The sequence below is a fragment of the Episyrphus balteatus genome, chromosome 3, assembly GCF_945859705.1.
Source record: "Episyrphus balteatus chromosome 3, idEpiBalt1.1, whole genome shotgun sequence".
NCBI classification, from domain to species: Eukaryota; Metazoa; Arthropoda; class Insecta; order Diptera; family Syrphidae; genus Episyrphus; species Episyrphus balteatus.
Window position 1 is genome coordinate 48,132,277 of NC_079136.1, and position 20,629 is coordinate 48,152,905.

At 29.8% G+C, this 20,629-nt stretch overlaps 1 protein-coding gene across 1 annotated transcript; it reads right to left on the reverse strand.

Annotated features, from left to right (window-relative positions):
* Positions 1 to 1,138: 1,138 nt before the first annotated feature.
* On the reverse strand, positions 1,139 to 12,514 carry LOC129915925 (epidermal growth factor receptor kinase substrate 8). Its single transcript, XM_055995632.1, has 8 exons — positions 12,138 to 12,514; positions 8,326 to 8,469; positions 7,363 to 8,259; positions 7,176 to 7,307; positions 7,065 to 7,113; positions 2,482 to 2,691; positions 1,365 to 1,699; positions 1,139 to 1,308 (listed from the first exon to the last, which is right to left on the reverse strand). The coding sequence occupies exons 1-8, from the start codon at positions 12,432 to 12,434 to the stop codon at positions 1,213 to 1,215; spliced, it is 2,160 nt and encodes a 719-aa protein (XP_055851607.1). The 5' UTR covers positions 12,435 to 12,514; the 3' UTR covers positions 1,139 to 1,212.
* Positions 12,515 to 20,629: the final 8,115 nt, after the last annotated feature.

Genomic DNA, 20,629 nt, shown 5'->3' on the forward strand with positions numbered 1-20,629 from the left:
TCAACGATTTTTTGTGTGGGTTTTGGCAAATAAAGTCCTGCTATTGTAATTAAAAAACAATCTTTTGAGCCATTTTTAACATTAGATTTAGATACCTCTCATAGAACCATTTTCTTGATTTCTGACCTAAATGACTGTACTGATTTCAACGAAAACTTTTGTGTTTGAGAAGCTGTAATACTAATATTTAAAAAAATTATTTTATGTACATACATTTGTACGAGGGTGGGTCAATAAGTCCCTGAAAATTCACATAGATTGACTTTTAATTTCAAATTAAAGAATAAGGTTGTCATAGACGACATTTCAAATAAGTACACTTAAATTTTCAGTCAAATGGTGTTATCGGTACAGCAATAGTTTTCTCGAAATGACAAAATCGGAACTTCGTGTGTTGATTAAATATTATTTTTTGCACAAAAAAGCATAACAGAAACCAAGAAAAAGCTTAAAAAAATATTATGGAGATTCCTCTCCATCTATTGAAACTATCCATCACTGGTTTACACAGTTCTGATGCAAACGCACCTGCTGATTACGACTTGATTAAGAACTTTCTGCTAGTCAGAATGAAGTCACTTTACCAGAAATGGTGTACAAAATCCATGGTTTGGCATACCACAATTTTTTTCTACTAATTTTCCGAAAAATATTTAAATCTAACGATTTAAAAAAAAAATCAAAAAATTCTTTCGTATGCAAGTAATTAAATGGCTTCCTGTTTTTGGAGGTCAAAGCCATTTAGAATATTTTTTTTTTTTTAATTTTTAAAAACATATTTTATACCTTTTTTAGCTTTTCTAATAAAACTAAATTTACGTACAAATAAATTAATTTGATAACGAGACATATGCTCTCTTGCGGCGAGTAACGCCATTTAGTACGAATATAGTACTAGATCTATTTCAAAATCGACACTTTTGAGTTTTTCAAAATGCGATAACGTATTATTAATTTCCTTGAGTACTTTAAACTTCCATCGCATTTTCCAGAAAATCTTTTTATTACACTATAAACCTCTTAGTTTTCAAAAATCTTTAATTATAAATAAAAATTGTAAAATGTCCTAGAAACTTCAATGTTATAATAATTATTTTAATTTATTTTCATTTCTTCAAAATAATTTAAAAAACGCTTAGTACAATTTTTTTTTTCATAATTATACATTAATGCAATTTTAATTTTATTTTAATATCTGAAAACATTTTAACATCAAACTTCATCAGCTACTTCCATAATTGTTGCATCTGCCTTCTGTCGCCTGCGTGCTAAAATTGCTTGTAATTCATTCGATCGAGTAGTTTTGAACTAAAAAATATAATTTAATTTAAACTCAATCTATTAAATAAATTGTTAATACTTACTCCACTAATCTTTTTCTGCAAAAGAAGTTGTGATTTCAAACGTTTGCTATCATCCTTGCAGAAATAACTCTCCACAGTTGCATCAGGTAATGCAAACAATTCTTTTCCACTAAGACCATGCAGTTTTTTAATAACTTCATTGGAGAAACCTTTTCCACGCAACCATTCTTCGACTTCTTTGCTCGTCGATGCTTCTTCGATGTAAATTTGAGGAGTTTTCAGAATTTCTAAATCTCTTCGTTTTTCACGTAATAACATTGATTGACGAAGTTCTTCCTGAATTTCTTCTTGGGACTCTAAATTGTCGGTTTCACAATCGTTACGAGCTCTCATTGCTATTATTAATAAATAATAAGATTGAAACATATAGATACAAAAAAGTGTGAGAAAAGGAGTATCATTTATTTGTAAACAAATTTTTGAATCCCGGAATGTCAATAACTTGAATAAAACATACAATACCGGATATTGTCTATCTAAGTGTGAAGTCAAAACACTACCTACTCTTCGTCTGCATGTTAATTAAGCATACTTTTACTTTTTATGTCTGTGTTACATGCAGACGGAACAACTTTGAGGATGTCTTGTTACTTATTTCTTGATGCGTGCCAAATTTAAATATTCGGATAAGGTGCTGACGCTTGCATTCAACATGGATGTCATTAAGACGCCTGTTGCATTCACTTATTCTCACAGTTAAACATTATCCAAGGAGAAGAGCAATACAAATTAAGATCCAAGTCACATACTTGAGTATCAATCCTACACAGAAGACATCACGACAAATCAACTTTTTATCAAAAATAAGTCGAAATCAATACGAAACTATGCCTAAACTGCAGATTAATCAAGTTGGCATTGATGTCAATGACCATTTAGATGCAGTCCATATTCAAAGTTGACATTGGTTGAAAAAACAAAACTAAACATCAGAGTCCAACTTGAATATAGTAGATGCCGTTAATTTCGTCTGGATATCTCAAATACCTGATTCAATTTCCACCCATTTAGTGGACTCAGTCATTTTGCACTGCTTGATTTTTATCCAATTCAAGATTTTAAGATGTCTATCTTTTTTTTTTTTTTTGTGTATTTCTTACAAAACAACTTTACTTACCAACAAGTGCTCCAGCTAATGCCAACTCCTTTTGAAAACTATTAACTGGAGTTATTGGAGGGGTGTCACCACCTGCTGGTGGCGGCGGTGGAGGAGGTGGCGGTAGCATTCCCAACGGTTCACTAAATGATCTTCTGGGAAGAACCTGCTTTGGCATTTCCCGCTCAATTTCATAGGCAAATAATGAAGTTCTTCCAGCTTTTCCACTTTCTGTAATCGAAATACATATTTGTTTTAAAATATTTTCTTTTTATATTAATAAGATGCAAGTTAGTGGTTTGTATAATGGTAAAACAACTTCCTGATGTTATAATTTAATATATTATTAAAATGAAATAATTTTTTGAGTAAAAGTAATTTTTGGTATCGATTTAATCGATTTTTATACAGCGTTGTCGTGTGTTGTTAGATTTCGTACTATTTTTCGTACCATATTTTTAGTTTTAGAGATTATCAACATACAAGTATTTCAGATTCAAGTAGGATATATGTATGACATGTTACATTTATATAATTACTAGCTGACCCGGCGGACTTCGTTCCGCCATTTCATGTATTTATTTCTAATTTTCGGCTCTGTAATTAGTTAATTTTCAAAGTAAAAAGAGGATAAAAACTTGAAAAGTTCATAAAATGAGTTTATAAATGTTAACTTTTAAACTTTTAGCAAAAGTGGCCTATGCAAAATACTCATGCATGCGTATGATTAAAACCTATATTTCCTATAAGTTTGAGATTTTTTGCAGACTTTTAAAAATTCCAAAAAAATAAAAGACTACCTAAAAATTAGGTTGTTTTTCAAAAATTTTTATTCAAAATACAGGGCCTATGAAAAAAATCCGTTTTAGACCCCTATTTTTTTTTTTTTTAAATATCTTTCTCATGATGTAACTCAATTTTCTGTGCAAAATTTTGCGTACCTCTAATTAGTCTTTTGTGGAAGGTCTTTGACTGCAAAAAAAACCTTCACAACTTGGTTTTGAAATTTTTTTGAATTTTGTCAATACCTTTTTTAACTATTGAATAAATTTGTCTATCATTTAAAAAAAAAAGTCAACTCTTTACGACTTACCGTTTAGAAAATAGCCTCTTTTTTCAATGTCGTGTTACCCCTATTTACCCTATAAAATATTAAATTTTTTTTGCCTTAAACCTTCTCCTATTATGCCTCTTTGATTTAAAAAAAATTAAGAAAATTAGTCAGTCGGTGCGGCCGGTTAGCGAACGTACACAAAACCAAACTTTAATATATATAATAGATTTATTTAACATTTCTGTCTATCTGCCAAATCCTCTAGCGGCTGAGAGAGAGAAATTATTTTCATCATATTTGAGACCAGTAAGCTTCGGGAATTTAAACTTACGTGGGGTAAAAGAGTCTCAATTTAAAATCAGTTCTTGAGAATCTTCATAATAGAAGCGCTTTAAAAATGTGAACTTGTACTTAGAAAGGAAATGATTTCTCAAATCTTTATAGCTTTATAGAAATAATTTACATGTCAAACAACGTGATGTAAAATTAAGGATATGCGTCCAGAGTAAGTAAGTAATTAATTGATGATAAGTACAACAACAAACAGTCCATTTTACAAAAAATAAAAGAGTCAAGAGGCTTTCAATGCAAAAGAAATATTATGAAATCAATATCACGTGGCAAATACACGGAGAAAAACGACAGTAGATTTTGTATTAAACTAAGCAGATTTTTTGCATCTTTACACAGCATTTGCTGCACAAAATGTATGCACAAACAGAATTGAATAAAAAGAATTTTTTTTAAACAAAAGTTAACATTTTTATTTCTGTTTAATCTTTTAATTTCAATAAGAACGCACGTAAAATTTGTGAGAAACAATTTCATTCTTGATGCCCGATTCACTTAAATTTTTCAAGGAGAAAATTCTATGTTTTTGACATAGTTTAACCGGATTCCATTTATTTTTACTAGAAATCTTATTACTATAAGGAATGGGATTTAAGAAAAACATTTTGATTCTATGTTCCTTATTTTTATCTGTGTAGTGGTATAAGAAAGGATTTTACCATGAACTCTTATAATTTGATGGTATTCTACAAAAATGAAACTTTCATGACAAGTTATACAACTGTACCAAGGTTTGCAATTCGGGTTTATTTCATAATATATATTTTTTACTCTAAAATCCCCTTGCCACAACTTACTATTCCAGAGTTATTTGATAGAATGTACTTTTGTGAATTTTAAAATCAAAATGTTGGATCGAGCAATCTTTCAATGAAGACAAATTGACCATTTTCTTCTTTACAAATATATTGGCTAAAAAAGCTAAAGATATATTCCCAAAGACTTTCCAGGTGGATCAATTTTCCATGTATCTACGGATTACTTTTTTTTACCAAGATGAATGTATAAAACTTATTTACTTCTGCAATGCTCTTCGAAAATGTTTTTGTTAAACACACTTTTTGACCGCAGTTCTTAAAATTCATGAGAACTGTGGTTTTTATTGTTGGACTAGGTACCCAAATGTTGTTCAAATACTGCATATAAGAGGTGCATTTGGCAGCCCAGAATGAACCAAATCTATTTAGTGAAAAAAATAAAATGCACGACTGGGGCCGCACGTACTTGCTCTTGCAGTTTAAAACACTTTTATGTAAGTTTACTTGTAGATTTTAAGAGCTGCCTCTGTATAAATCAATTAAAGAAATTTTTGTTGATGTTGGGAAGAGCCGACATTTAGGGCAAAATTTTGTTAAATGAAAAAAAAATGTTTTTTTTATAAGAATGCAGTTTTTGTTGTAATTGCTTTGAATATTACTTTGTAAAGTTTAATCAAAATCGTTAGAGCCATTTTATAGTTATTTGGTATAATTTGAAAAATTTGTATGGGAGGTACACTTTTTTGACTTTTTTGAGAAAAACTAAAAATGCAGTTTTGTTGCAATTGCTTCGAATATTACACAGAGAAAAATAGACCACATAAAATAGAACAAAAACAATAAGATTTCTCTATGGTTTTCATCCAAGAAGGAAACCTTATTAACAATCGGGTTTTCCTTATTGTTTTAAAATCTGCAAAAAAATAAAAAAAACGATGACCAGGCTGGGAATCGAACTGGAGACTTCAAATCATTAGTCGCCCACCTTACCACCTGAACCAACCTGCCTTGAAAATATTGATGGCGATTTTTGTTCTAGTGCTAAGTTGCAAAAAAAAATCAACTTTTCAGTCAAATTTTAATAAGATTTTCTCTATAAAAATAATAAGAAATCTCCTTAAAAAAACCTTATTAATCGTTGATTTTAATAAGATTTCCTTATGAATTGTATGGAAGGTAAAACAATATGGCAATCTGTTAGTTTTTAGCGGGTCATATTTTTCTCTGTGTACGTCTGCAAAGTTTAATCAAAATCGTTAGAGCCGTTTTCGAGTTATTTGGTTTGAATTGAAAAATTTGTATGGGAGGTACACTTTCTAAGTGAGATATAAAAAAACAAAAAAAAAAAACAAACTTTCAGAATTCCATAAAAATCATCTGTACCAAATTTGAAGAAAATCCGTCCACCCGTTTAGGCTGTGGAAATGTGTACAGATGGACGCACAGACGTACAGATGCACGGACGGAATTGCGGGACCTACTTTTTTGGAATTCTCCATCATCGTAATGTTGGTTTTGATTAAAACCTCAAATTTTTTTTTCGACACGAAACCAATACTTGCCCTATAGAGCAAATAAAAATGTTGGGAGTGTTAACCAGTATTGTGCTTCTATCAAGTCTCAATTTGATATCACTTAAAAGTTGAAAAAGATTGAATGTTTCCTAATAAACTGCGGCATGCAAATTTAAAAAAAAATCGTGAGATCCGACTGTAAAATCGTCGACATCGGTTCAAGTCTTCGGTGGATCTTAAAAATCATCTGTGTTGGGCTACAAAAAAAGTAAAAGGAAACAATTTTGTCAAGCTCAGAGAGGAAAAGGCTCATGAGAGAAAAATAGATCTCAATCCAAAGGGGTAATATTTAATTTATGAAATTTAAGGTTGCGAAGACCTAAACATTTTTCTCCGGTTCGGACCTGCAACACGAAACCTGCATCCACTTTGAGAATAAATTTTTTTATTAAGTTATTCCAACACACAGTTATTCGTTCCTTAATTTAAATTTCAACTATCTCTGCATAGTACTTTTTTTGGGTTTTCGAGATCATCGACAGCACTGTTTTCATGATATTTATTTGGGCGGTAATTTACTCTATGTGCGGTAGCATAACAGTATTCGGTGTATCTCACTAGAAAGTCATTTAGATAACCTTGGAAAATTATTATTCACAGAAGTTGTTTTAAATAAATTTTTGTTGAATAAATTCGTATAAAACTTTGTATATCCGTGCTGTTCATCTACATTTCTATACTTTCCTTTTAATACAACTAACTGGTATCTACTAGTACCATATTTATGTAGTTCACATTTAAGTTGGTGGGGATATTTGTTTTGGTTGGTGAACCAACATTAAAATATTTAAATTCGAATTAAAATTAATACAAGTAATTTCTCTAAATACATGTTTAAAAAATCAAGTAAATTTTATTTAACTTTACCTTTGACGGATATACGATCGTTTGTTGATGATGCCAGTGATTCTGTGTCCTAAAATTAAATAAAACCATCTCATTAATTTTGGTTGCAATTTAAGATTCACCAATACTTACAGATTTTTGCCCAATGTAAGTTGAAGTTTCAGAAGTATCAAAGTTATGTGGATTCAAAATTGTATTTGGTACATATCCAACTAGTCCACGATGATTTCTTGTTTTCCACCAATTTTTAGAATCATCAATAACCTAGGAAAGAAAAGACTGTAAAAAAAATATCCCTATCCCTATAAACCTTTCTAACCTCCAAATATTCTCCTTTTGCAACTGTTAACTCCTTATCAGTATCAGCTTCTCTTGGATGAGTGACCTCAGCTATTCTGACATTTCTAGATTTCAGTTTTCTATGCCAGGTGGCGTTAGTAATATCATGCATAAGATTGCTTTCGGTCCTGATTATCGGTGGTGGTATATACTCGACAGGATCATCAACACTAAAATCTGGTGACCAATCATCAAAGAATATCGGATGGTATGAGCCAGTATGATCCTTAAAAGAATCTTTTGGTGAATTCCAATTTCTTCCCAAAGATCGCCAGAATTCCCTTTGTTTTGGAGTGACCTGAGACTCAAGGTAACTTATGGTCTCTCTTCTTAAAAGTGGATTAACTACAGCTTGAGGAATACCAGCATTCACATACACATCATTACAAATGACAACAATTGATTCTAGCGAAACGAATATGTCTGTCAGTGAAAACTTATTTTTGCCAATATGTGCTTGTAGACGAGTCAAGAAATTGAAAGCCAACTTGAATTTTGCCAAAATATCCATAAACTCATTTTCGACGGGAGGTCTTGAACGTAAAACGAGTAAACCCTCACCATGAGGATTTGTGTTGAGTTTGTTTTCAAGTTTTCTATTTTGAAGCTCATCTAAAGCCTCAGCAGCATAATGTAAACGAAATACAAACTTTTCAATATCTTCAAAGCAATGATTTAAAACATTGATATCACGTTCTTTCGTATCTTCAACGTCACGGCTTTTCATCATAGCTTCACGAATTCCATATTGATCCTTAACTCCATTTCCCATTTGCTTTGGTTTATTTTCAATACGATCACGAGTTTGGGTTATTGTTTTGCCACTGCGAACAAGCTTTAGATCTTCTACCAAATGCACAGCTGAAGCTTCCTCAACCTATCAATTTAATATGTTTTTTTTTTTTTTATTTTCAAAGTTATTCTGTAAGAATAGGCACATTACCTGAAATACATGCATTTCTGTATTTCCTAAAGCTGATCCTGATACAGAAAATATCAACAAGTTATTGAATTCCTCGAGTGGATCTTTGCTCACAAGAGCAACTGGTTCATGAATCAAAGACCCAGGAAAGCTTTCAATTTCTACCTAAAAAAAAACATAGTGTATAGTTTTAGTCGGTGTGGAAAATATAATATAAAAAAGATTTGGTGTTGTACCTATGTTAAAAAATTTTTTCCATAATTTTAACATTCAAGGTTAATAAGGGTATTAAAATTCCTTCAGAATTGCAGACCCGAGGCTTGAAAAGGCAATTAAGAGCGAATCTTCAAAGATCAATCTATATCATGGTTGGAATATTTAAATGGAAGCATTACGCTAATGATCGTGAACAATGGCCAGCCTAACAGTTTTAGACCTAGAAATCTTGGTATGATTTTCAAAGACAACTTTTCCATAAAAGGTGTCAAATGAGAGCTTATTAACACGCTCACTGAAAATATTTTCTAAACAAAGATGGAACTTATACCAGTAGGTACCTACTGAACAAAAATGTACAATATTTTTTTTTAATTTATGACATTTTTATCAACAGAAAAAAGTAAAAAAAAACATTTTTTTTTATTAAAGATTATGATCATGATTATTTAAAGTCCAAATCGTTATCCTTTAATTTTTTTTGCAAAAATTGTATAGAATTAAACAAAAATAAAATGCACGACTGCACACTGGTCGATTCAGTACATCGTAGCTGGTCAAAAGTCGAAAAAAAAGTTGTTGTCAACATAAAAAATACCGTTAGGCCGAAAGTAAATATTCTTAAACAACAAAAAACAACAAAAATAATTTTTTGATGCCGTTATTTTATTCATGGGAAGCATCTCAATGTAAACATTCATGATTTGCTCACTCTCTATTTTAACGTCCACGAGTTAACAAGTGTTTACAAAGTGATAGTTTATGATAAAAGTGAGTAATTGAGTTGAACAAAAAAATGTCAGAAAATGCTAGTGGTATGCATTTTTAAATTCAATTTGTTTTTTGTAAAAAAAAGTCAAATTCTATTTCTGTTAACTGAATGTTGTAAGGCATTTTTTTGATAGTTTTCAGATGTTTGTTTTTTACTTCTTGGACGATTAAAAAAAAGTGCCGAAGAGTGCCATCGTGAATTTTTTTATATTTTGTAGTTTGAATCATTACCTTTAATTTGATGCTAAAATTAAGTGCCGAAAACCGCCGCAAACAATTTTTTTCGTCTTTTTCAGGTACCAATTCGCTCTTTTTAAGGTGACCATTTTTATTATGAAGGAAGGACATTGTTCAAGATTGTCTAGCTTGTAGAGCATGAACTGTTATGTGTGATATATGAAATGAAAGGTTATATTATCTCTTTTCAAAATTAAAATAAATCAAATTTACAAATGCTCTATGTAAAAAGATATTACGTGTCAAAAAAAAGACCATCTTTTTACCGTTATCTCAAAAATGTGACTATGAAAAAAATTGAAATTTTGCACAAATATAGTAGTGGCTTTTATTTATATTTCCTGTTAATTTGATTAATATATCTATCAAAACGAAAAAGATATAAATAAAAAACTGTCAAAAGGGCTCGAAAACGGTCAAAAATTTTGGAAAAAGAAATATTTTTTCCCATTAAATATATCTCGGGCAATAAAAAAGACATCAGAAAGATTTAAACAGGCATTGAAAGATGGAAAACAGTTCTTATAGAAACCGTTACTAAATATGTTCAAACAATTTTCCTTATATAAAAGAATAAGGTCCGAAGTACCCAAAAAAACGTTTTTTGCATCTTCTAACGGTAATATTTCAAAAACGGGAGCTGATTAATTTTTTTTAACTTCGGATTCGAGTTCAGGACACCGAAAACCTTCAGAAAAGTGTATTTTTGTTTCGGCAACAAAACCATTGTAAACCAGTGTAATAGTTTAAGCTGTACCTACATTGATAATGAATATAGCAGCTAAGGTGAAAAAACTGCTAACAGGCACGGGAAGAACGGGAGATTAGGGTTCATCGATTTGTAAGACGTTATCACTAAGACATATACAAGAATTAAGTCCACCTAGTGACTCAAAATCGACCACTGTGGACTGGGTCGCACGAACTTGCTCTTAGGGTTCAAGTTGTAGAATTTTTAGGACTTTTTATATCGATATTTAGTATTTATAAAATTATTAAAGGTGTATAAAAAGAAAAAAAATGTTTTTTTAATCCCATGAAAATCGTTTTTTAAAGGAATAATACAACATCTTAAATCAAATTGTACCCTAAAACAAGTATGCAATTTCATTTTTTATATTAAGATCCATTTTTGAAAAAAAAATTTCAAAATCCTAAGAGCCGTTTTAAAAAAAAAAACTATGCCATATTGTAAAATCAAAATCTAAATTTTTTTTAAATCCAAAAATGATTTTTTTCAAAATTTTATTTTGGGCTTATTAAAATTATATAAATGCTTTTTTACAAAAAGTTTCTTTGAAATCGAATTAGTAATTTCGGAGAAAATCGGATTAAAAAAAAAAAAAACGGTTTTATGGCAGATACCGTTAATAATGATTTTCAAACAAATGTTTTTATTGAAAAAGAAAAACCTTGTCATAAAACTTCCATTTGAATTTTTTTTTTACAAAATCGTTGGAGCCATTTGCGAGCAAATTCAACATTACTAAAATCGATATATGACAGGTACGTACCGTTATTTTTGGTTCAAAAAAATTAATTTCAAAAACCCCTCTGGATAGTCACTACATAACAAGTTTGATGTTAATCGGTCCATCCGTTTAGGCTGTGTAGTATTTTTGGCATTCTCTATCATCGTAATGTCATGGAAAAATGTTATCTCAACTTTGTTTTTTGTACGAATGCATAACTTTATAATATATAGTAGGTACCTATATCGCAAGTAAAAACGACTTGATGAATTGATTTTTATAATTTTAGTGCGACCATTTTTAAAGGAAATACAGTCACTTGAAAAACATAAACAAGTTTGGAATGGCTTTTGATCCCTTTATATTTTCCGCTAGTGCAAATGAATTTATCACACAAAGGTTTTATCAGTTTTGGTATCAAAACGGTGCACTCTACGCTAATTGGGTCATCAAGCGAGGCTGCTTATAACCGCCATATCTACCTACCTAGAAATAATTGTTGATATAGTCAAAGTGTTTGAATTTGTTTAAACACCAGAAATCGCTTTCATCTTTAATAGCAAATCAATTAACATATCTTGTCTTGCTGTAGCTGTTTCAGTACCATAGTCAAATAGTAGACGTTAAAAAAATGTTCACTATGGCGTATACGTAATTGTTGGTATTTCTACTTCCATTTCATTTTAATGAATCTGTTAACTCTCACGCAAAAAATTTGCTGCACGCTCTCTGTTTAGTATACATGATTTGAGAAAGATAACAAATTTATTAACAAAGGTTTTCGAAGTCAAAGATACTCTTAAAATATCACGTTTTTGTTATACGTTTTTCAATATAATCAGGTTTTACAAAAATGCCTAAACTATTTCAGAATCCAATATTTGAGCGTCGGCAAGATTTTTTCCTTTTCAAAATTATTCACAGAAATTTATGATAGGTATTTCCAAATTTTAGTTTAGGTAGTTGATGGTGTTGACGGAAATACAAGTTTATGAGTTCGGATTGGGATTCAAGAAACCAAAATATTTCGGGAAAAAAAAACTTATACCAGATCAGTCCAAAGTAACAAATTATTTAATCAAACTTTAAAATTGTGATCTTTAGTCCATTTGCAAATTATATTTATTAAAACCTTACCTTATCCTGATCGAGTATAACAATCCATTGTCCATTAAACCTCATAAACATTTTCTGTGGACATATATTCGTATCCTTGAGTAATTTCATTTTCTCAATTGGATTCCGTAGCTCTGATTCATGTTTCACCTTAAACGTAGCCAAATGATCCATTGCATATGTAGGCTTATCGTGATCTATACCATTCGATTGGTTGTGCTGTTGTGATTGGCCTTGATGATTGTGATGATTCAAACCTTGGAACAGAGCACTTAAGTTGTCGGCAGCGGAACTGCCATTCAATGACGTCCGACCCATATTTGCTAGTGAATGATTTTTTTTTATCAGCCCAAGGCGGAAGTTTTTATTGTTATTGTTTTTTTTTTTAATATAATACTTTAGTTGTCTGGAATAGATAATTTGATTTAGTTAAATTAGGTATATAATATTTGTGTAAAGGGAAATCAAAAAGGTTTTGATGTAATTGAGGGTTACAAAAAGAGTATAGTAGGTTCAAAATACAAATCAATTGATAAAAAAATTAATAATTTTGTGTTTTTTTTTTTGTCGCAGTTTGTTAGTTTTTTTTATTGATAACAGTGTGATAAGACTTTTATGACTCAGCTACGTACTAACGTTATTTTGGTAAAGTTGCAGTTACTCATTTAGAATGCAAGTCGATTTTAGATGTTTCTTTGGCGCCTTCCTTTCAAGCTCCAAATGTGTTGAAATTTGCTATTATTTGCCCTCATGGCATCAAACCAAGCAGAGAGAACTAAATCCACGGTCTTCAAAGGTTATTCCCAAACAAGATACAAATCCTTGAAAAACTTAACCAAAGAAAGTTACAACCCACCATATTCTACATGCGATTCAAATGTGCATTTGTATTAGGTTAATCCATGTCTAGCACTTGCTACTATCCTTAAACTAAAGTTTGACCAATTTGAACTTTTAACAAATACCTAAGTTTTTCATTTTAAACTATTTCTGTTTACTTACTAGTAGGTGAGGTACTATGATATGGTTATTATAAGTTAAAACCAATTACCAATTTAAGACTTACAAGATTGTGTGCATTTCTTTCGACAATAATATAGTAAAACGGGAAATTGCCTATGCCTACACATCGCATAGTGATAGAAATAGTTTTAACGAATTTGTATAAATGTAAACGTGACTGACACACCTCGCTAACATGTATTTAGTCAAACAATTTGTTACCGATTAGTGAAGTTAGTATGAAACCAAAAAATAAATTCGTAGAAAAGAATTATATATGGGATGTAGATAGTAAACATGGAAACATGGATAATTTAATGCTGCAAGTTTATAGTTAGTTTTAAGTCATGTGGGTGTGTAAAAAACTACTTTTAAGAGCAAAAAAACGGAATCAAAAAAGATAATTTTTATTTAAAACAAAAATTGCAATGGATAAAATAATGTTTCTTCAAGTTTTATGGTCTCATTTAAAAGCTTGAATTTTTTACTTTTAATTGTTGGTAAAAACTTCAAAATGCATACGATAGTATCATAGCTATCTGTCAATAAATTGCACTTCATTTTTTTCTAAATGTTAAATTTTCTTGATATTCTCTGCTTCAATTTCAGTTTTTTTTTCCTACCGTTACTATTGACGTTATCTGTCAATAAATTGCACTTAATTTTTTTAAAATGTTAAATTTTCCAGATACTCTCTGTTTCAGTTTCAGTCTTTTTTTGCTTACATGCTTCATTTATGTTGATTGGATCCTTATAAAGTGAACGGGATTTAAAGTTCCTAGTATTGATTTAAAGCCTTTGTTTCAAGCTTTTTAATGGTGCAATTAACATTCATGTATGTCAATTACATCCTGGCCAATTAACGTTTTAAAAAAACGCAAAAGTTTGATTCCATTTTTTTGCTCCTAAGTGTATATCTTACTCTAAAATATAAAACAAAAAAAAAGTCTTGTTGTAAGTTTTTAAAGGAGATTTATTTCAGTTAGGTATACAACAATAAAAAGAGTGATAACACAAATTTTAACGTAAAGATCTGAAGATCCTAATCTTTGTGATGCGATGGATATAACATATAGTAAACAAGAATTTTTGTATTCTAAAAAGGGTTGGGTTCGATATCCCGCTTTTTATATTCCCGTTTTTTTAAATCCCGCTTTTAAAATCCCGTTTTTCATTATCCCGCTTTATATAATCCCGCTTTTAAAAATCCCGATTTTTATAATCCCGTTTTTTATTATCCCGATTTTGCAAGCAAAACTAGTTGTTTTATTTTCAAAAATCGCGTGATTTTTTAAAATAAAACTACTAGTTTTGCTTGCAAAATCGGGATACTAAAACAAATTAAAAAATGAGAGATTGTTCTAAACCCATTTAATTAAAACCTTTAACAAAAAATATAATATATAAAAAAAAATTAGAAAAAGCAAGGAATGTGATACTAAAAAGAAATCAATTAACAAACTAATATTTACTTTAAAGAAGAACAATCAAATCGTGATAATCCCATAGATTAATAATAACATAAAATGATCACAACAAATTAAATTAAGTACACACTACATAATCAAAAGAAATTTCATTTAAATATATTTCAACTTATATTTGGATGCATTTCAACAATTTTGATACTTAAATAAATGAAATTTCTTTTACTTGTGAACTCAATTTAAGGCTTTAAGCCTTAACTACATTGGCTCAAAAAGTGAAAAAGTACAAAAGTGAAAATTTTCAAACGCATTTTTGTATGTTTTTTCGGGCTAGAAAATTAAAACAAATTATGCAGAAACCTTATTTTTTTGTCCAAAAATCAATTTTTAAACTCTTTTTTACAACAAATTTCCGGTAGAGAGAAAAAAAATATTTTCACTTTTTCAAAAAGTGTTGAATGTAGTTAAGCCCTCTAATCATTTTATGTTTTTATAAAAGAAATACCTTTTCATAATGTGTTGAAGGTACATATTGTGTGGGCTTTACAACGAAAAAAATCAGTTTTATTAATTTTTTGTCTATTTGTCACGATTTTTTTATTTGTGAATTAAGCATGTATTTTGTAAAAAAAAATCGGGATTTTCGGGATTTGACGGTATTTTAAAATGCGGGATTTATGAAAACGGGATTTAAAAAACCGGTATTTTAGTAAACGGGATTTTGAAACTTGTTTTTTCGGGATTTTCGAAAAACGGGATTTTAAAAAGCGGGATTCCGATACGCTCCCTTCGAAAAATAGTTAATTTTTCCTACGGGTTTGAACTATAGAAATATTAGAACTTGTCTCAATTTTTTTTTTTTTGTGAAAAAAAATAAGAAAAATAAATGCAAAGGGTAAAAAATCTACCGATATTTTAGAGCTCAAAATTTTAATAATATGTGCATATTAAGCATATAGTTAAAAGCAATTAATTTTTGATACAAACAAATAATTTACAGGCTGGAATTTTTCCATATCTAACTCTGAGCATATTTTGTAACGTCAAACAGGTTTTCCATTTTTGAAGTATTTAACCGTTTCATTAACTTAATAACTTCTTAGGTGAAGCTAGCTATTGGGCAGTATAGCCTGGGGAATTGTTTATTTAAAAGTGCGTCATAATCTGTAAAAAATTTGTACGTTCTCCAAGAAAAGTTATTGCACTTTGGCGAACGAATCTTCCGGGGTACAAATTTCTTCCAGCTCCCGATACAAGCACTGCCTTTTTTTGCTTAAATTTGGGGCACTCCTCTTCGCTTCTGTTTTGCAGTGACTCTACACCACTAGAGGTTCACTTTGATCAAGCTGCTGCCAAACTAAATATTCTTTCGAAAATGTATCAACCAAAATAAATGAACTTTTTAATTTTGGATCACAAAAACAAAACGGTCAAAATAGAACCCCCTTATGATAAAACTTTTTTCTTATTAATTACATTCGGGCTGTAGTAATTTCTTGTATCGACCCAAACACACTTACTTAATAAATATTACTTATTAATTAATTAAAATAAACTTGAAAGTCTTCAAATCTGTCACAAAACCCACAACATTAATTAGTTCAATATGATACTTTCAACATGACTCTACTTTTTGTATTTATGCTCTTTACAAAAACATAACTTCACTTGACCGTTATTGATATAAAGTGTTGTTGTCATCAAAGATATTTTTAACCTTCAAATGGTAAAACAATTGGGTACAACAAAAAAAATACACGATAAGTGTTTTCTATATCAGACTTTTCAGATTTCGTTTTGATAAACAAAAACCTTAAATTGATAAGATTATTGTTTTCGATTTACCTTTTTCTATAAAGTGTTGTTAATTAAATTGAACAATTGCTGTATATTTTACGTTTCAAAGAATTTTCTAAAAATAATTTTTTTCAATAAACATACTTACATTTTATGAAATTCGGTCTTTTTTGTTTATCCAATTTTGTTGTTTAAAACATTTCAGATTTAAAAAAAAAAAGTCCTCTTTAAGTAGGGGTACAAATTTCACAAACTTTTTTCCGATTGTTGGTATACCTACACTTTCACTTTTTAAACTTGCATATCTTTTAAGGCGCAAAGGTCCGTTTTCGAAATTTCACTACCGAAAACAGTTCAAACTATGACATCGCTATCGAATGATAGTACTTTTGGTTTTATTAACTTTGGTCGGCCAAAAAAGCAATCTTCGAATCTGCGCAAACACTCGAAAAACGTATTGTCTTTTCACGTCTCAATTCCGAACTAAAAACAATCAATCAAGCAAGTGAGGAACAATCAAAATTTTTCTGAAACTGATAACACACCTGTACTTCACCATTATACGAGTTCTATAAGCGCATAAGTGAAAGGCGGGTATCTTTTTTTTTTTTGAGAATGTGTAAACATTCTAATAGGTGTATTGATTTTTTTTTTTTCAAAATTTCATACATTGCAAAAATCCCTGATATCACCTAAATAATATAATGGTGTTTATCTTATCGACAACTGATTGTTTGATTTACACTTGTATAGAACGTTTTATATGAAACATTAGAATCAAGAATTTTCGACTGATAAGATGTCTTTGGCTTGCCTACGTACACACACGACAACACGATGAGAGAAAAATGTAGGTGACGGAAGCGGAAGCTGGTGATCTATTCTTAAAGGTATTTCATAATTATTGTCTCATTGCAAAAAAAAGAACACATAAACTCCTGCTCAAAATTAACGCACACATTTTTCGTCTGAAGTTATACCCCTGCATCTTATTTTAAAAGGCTTTAAAATTCTTTGGTGCATTTTTTTGTGTTTTGTTATTGTTTAGCAAGTCGAAAAAATGCTAAACTGCAACAGTATTATCAACCAAAAAAAAGATAAACCAAATTTAACAATTCAAGGTCTGAAAACTGATTATAAAATAATTTTTATTTTTAAGAAGAAAAATTAAAAAAAAAAATGGAAGCGGGTGACGGTTCTTTCCCATAATTGTATGCAATACTTGGTATAGTCTCCTCTAGCGCATTTGACAACCTGGAGTCGTTTGTCCATTCCACTAATTAACTTTTGAAGGTTTTGTTTTAACACTTCTTTCACTGAAGTTTTCAGTTGATCAAGACTGCTTGGAGGTGGATTTCGGTCGCGAATGCATCTTTTCAATATTTCCTACACATGTTCTATTGAATTAAAATCCAGATTTCTGTGTGGTTAATCCGAAGCTGGAATATTAAAATCTTGAAGATATTCTCAAACTACTCTAGCATGCATTATCGTGTATCAGACTAAACTGTGGACCAAATCTAGGAGTGATTGGAACCAGATGCTGTTCGGGGAATCAGTCAAATATTTTTGGGTACTTAACTTAGGTCTAGAAAGGCTCGCTAAGTCCGTAGGTGTTGTAAAGCAGATTTAACTCCATGAAATTTTATGACTCTTCTTTAAAAGGCTCGCGGGTTAACAGACAGACTTCAGCAAATCTCTCCCCAAATCTTCCCGACAAACATATTATTCCATACCTTTAATTTAAGATCACTATTGTCTCATTTGAGAAAATAACCATGATGCTGTGGCATAAAGTAATAGCAGGACTTTACTTTAAAATAAATAGGATGTGCGTTAAATTTGAGCAGGAGTGTATTTAAGTTAGATAAGAATTTTTTTAACATTTTAAAACGTTTACGACCTCGCTAGCATTCTATTTTTGAGTTCTTAGAATAGAAAAAGTCAAGTTAAGTTCTGACTTTCACAAATCAAAGCAGTCCGCTTTTTTTTTTCAAAAACAAGGGACAACAATCCCTAAAAGCTATTGTTATACCTACTTGAAAAAAAGCAATGCCGTACAATTGCACATTAACGCCAATCGCTTCTCAAAAAGGTATAAGAAAACAGGGAACGAATTTATCGTTTCTCAGAAGAGACAGCAATCGTTTATTTGTTTAGTTTAAACTGTTCTCGTATGTACAGCGATTTGTTGAGTGTATAAATTTAGTTTTGGAATCAATCATTTTTCAGTTAGGCGAAGTTTTCAGAGCAGATCTAAGCAGTCTATAAAAAATAATGCTTTTAACACACAAAGAATGTTTTTAACACCGTTATGAGATTTGTATACTTTTCGTTTCGGTTATTTTCACGAAACGAACGAAACGTGGTAGATCAGTTACGCTAATCACACCGAAAAGTATTATAATTTTAACGCAAGCGTTAGTAATGAGGATGCCTTGAGAAAAATAAGTTTTATTTTTTATTATGCCATTTCTTGTATTTATTTCTAATTTTCGACTCTTTCAAATGAAAAAGAGGATACAAACTTGAAAAGTTCATAAAATGAGTTTAAAAATATTAACTTTTAAACTTTTAGCAAAAGTGGCCTATGCAAAATACTCATGCATGCGCATGATTAAAACCTTTATTTCCTATAAGTTTGAGATTTTTTGCAGACTTTTAAAAATTCCTACTCAAAAATGTCCCTAAAAATTAGTTGTTTTTCAAAAAATTTTTATTTCAAAATACAGGGCCTATGAAAAAAATCCGTATTAGACACCTAATTTTTTTTTTTTAATATCTTTCTAATGGTGTAACTCAAATTTCTGTACAAAATTTTGCGTACCTGTAATTAGTGTTTTGTCGAAGGTCTATGATTGCAAAAAAACCTTCACAACTTGTTTCTGAAATTTTTTTGAAATTTTTCAATACCGTTTTTAACTATTGAATAAATTTGTCTATCATTTAAAAAAAAGTCAACTCTTTACGACTTACCGTTTAGAAAATAGCTTCTTTTTTCAATGTCGTGCTACCCCTATTTACCCTATAAAATCTTAAATTTTTTTTGCCTTAAACCTTCTCCTCTTATGTCTCTTTGATTTAAAAAAAAAATTAAGAAAATAAGTCAGTCGGTGTGGCCGGTTAGCGAACGTACACAAAACCAAATTTTAATATAATAGATGTAGGTATATAAAAACAAAAAAAAAAATAAAAAAAAAAACATATACAAATCGTTTTTCAAAGGAATAAAACAATATATGAATCCAAATTGTGCTCCCAAACAAGTATGCATTTTCATTTGTTTTATTAAGATACATTTAAAAAAAATTCAAAGTCGTTAGATCCGTTATTTAAAAAGTAATTTTGTATAAATAAATTTTTTTGGAAGAAAAAGTTTTAAAATAAAATTGGTATGCCATTTTGAAATCAATAACACTGTGTTACAAAATAAAAATCATTTCAATTACTTTGGAAATGGCCTAGCAGAGGTTTCAGGTATTACTGAGTACATCATATTTCGGCATTTAAAATTTTTTGTAGACCCTCAAAATTTCAAGTTATCGTCAAAAACAGTTTTTCAATGTTTTCAGATTTCAACGATTTTTTACTCAGCCATTTTTCGGTCAATTTCAGATTTATTTACAGTTCTAAATAGAAGAGTACTTGTTCTTTTTGAAAATATTTTTTTATTACGCTCAAGCACCAAATTGGGTGTAGATTTTATGGGCTGAATCTTAAAGTACAACATTTATTCACCGTTTTTTAGAGTTCGGAGACCGTTGTATAAAAAGATATTTTTAGAAAAAAATTTTCGAAAATTGTAGGAGCCGTTTTTTAAAAAAATAATTTTTTATATATAAAAATTTTTTAACATTTTTCATAAGAAAAGTTGGTATGCCATTTTGAAGAAATAATTAATTTACACATAAAAACTAAATTTCAAAATTTTTCATTGATCCGTTTTCAAAAAATTGATTTTTCAAAAAAAATTTTGAAATATTTTTTAAAAAACCAAAAATGGGTTTTTTGAAAATTTTCTAAATTTTTAATATTATCTTTACTTACACACTTTTGTATAAAAATTTTCATTTAAATCGGGTTCATGTTGTACGAGATATTCAGAAACGAAAAAAACCGTTCTATGACAGGTACCGTTAATAACGGTACAAAAAATATTTTTTTATTTAAAAAGTTGGCTCTTATGTGTAGTACTACACACAAAAATTTTAATCAAAATCGTTAGAGCCGTTTTTGAAAAAAATTAACTTTTCTATTTCCGTTAGTTTTGGTCATAAAAAAAAAATT

Bases quoted from the DNA above. Each gene is read 5' to 3' on its own strand.
- LOC129915925 (XM_055995632.1), bottom strand. From the start codon at position 12,434: ATGGGTCGGACGTCATTGAATGGCAGTTCCGCTGCCGACAACTTAAGT. The intron at 8,260-8,325 runs GTAATGTGCCTA...TTAAATTGATAG, and splicing joins CAGAAATGCATGTATTTCAG to GTTGAGGAAGCTTCAGCTGT. The intron at 7,308-7,362 runs GTTAGAAAGGTT...TTTCTTTCCTAG, and splicing joins CAAAAGGAGAATATTTGGAG to GTTATTGATGATTCTAAAAA.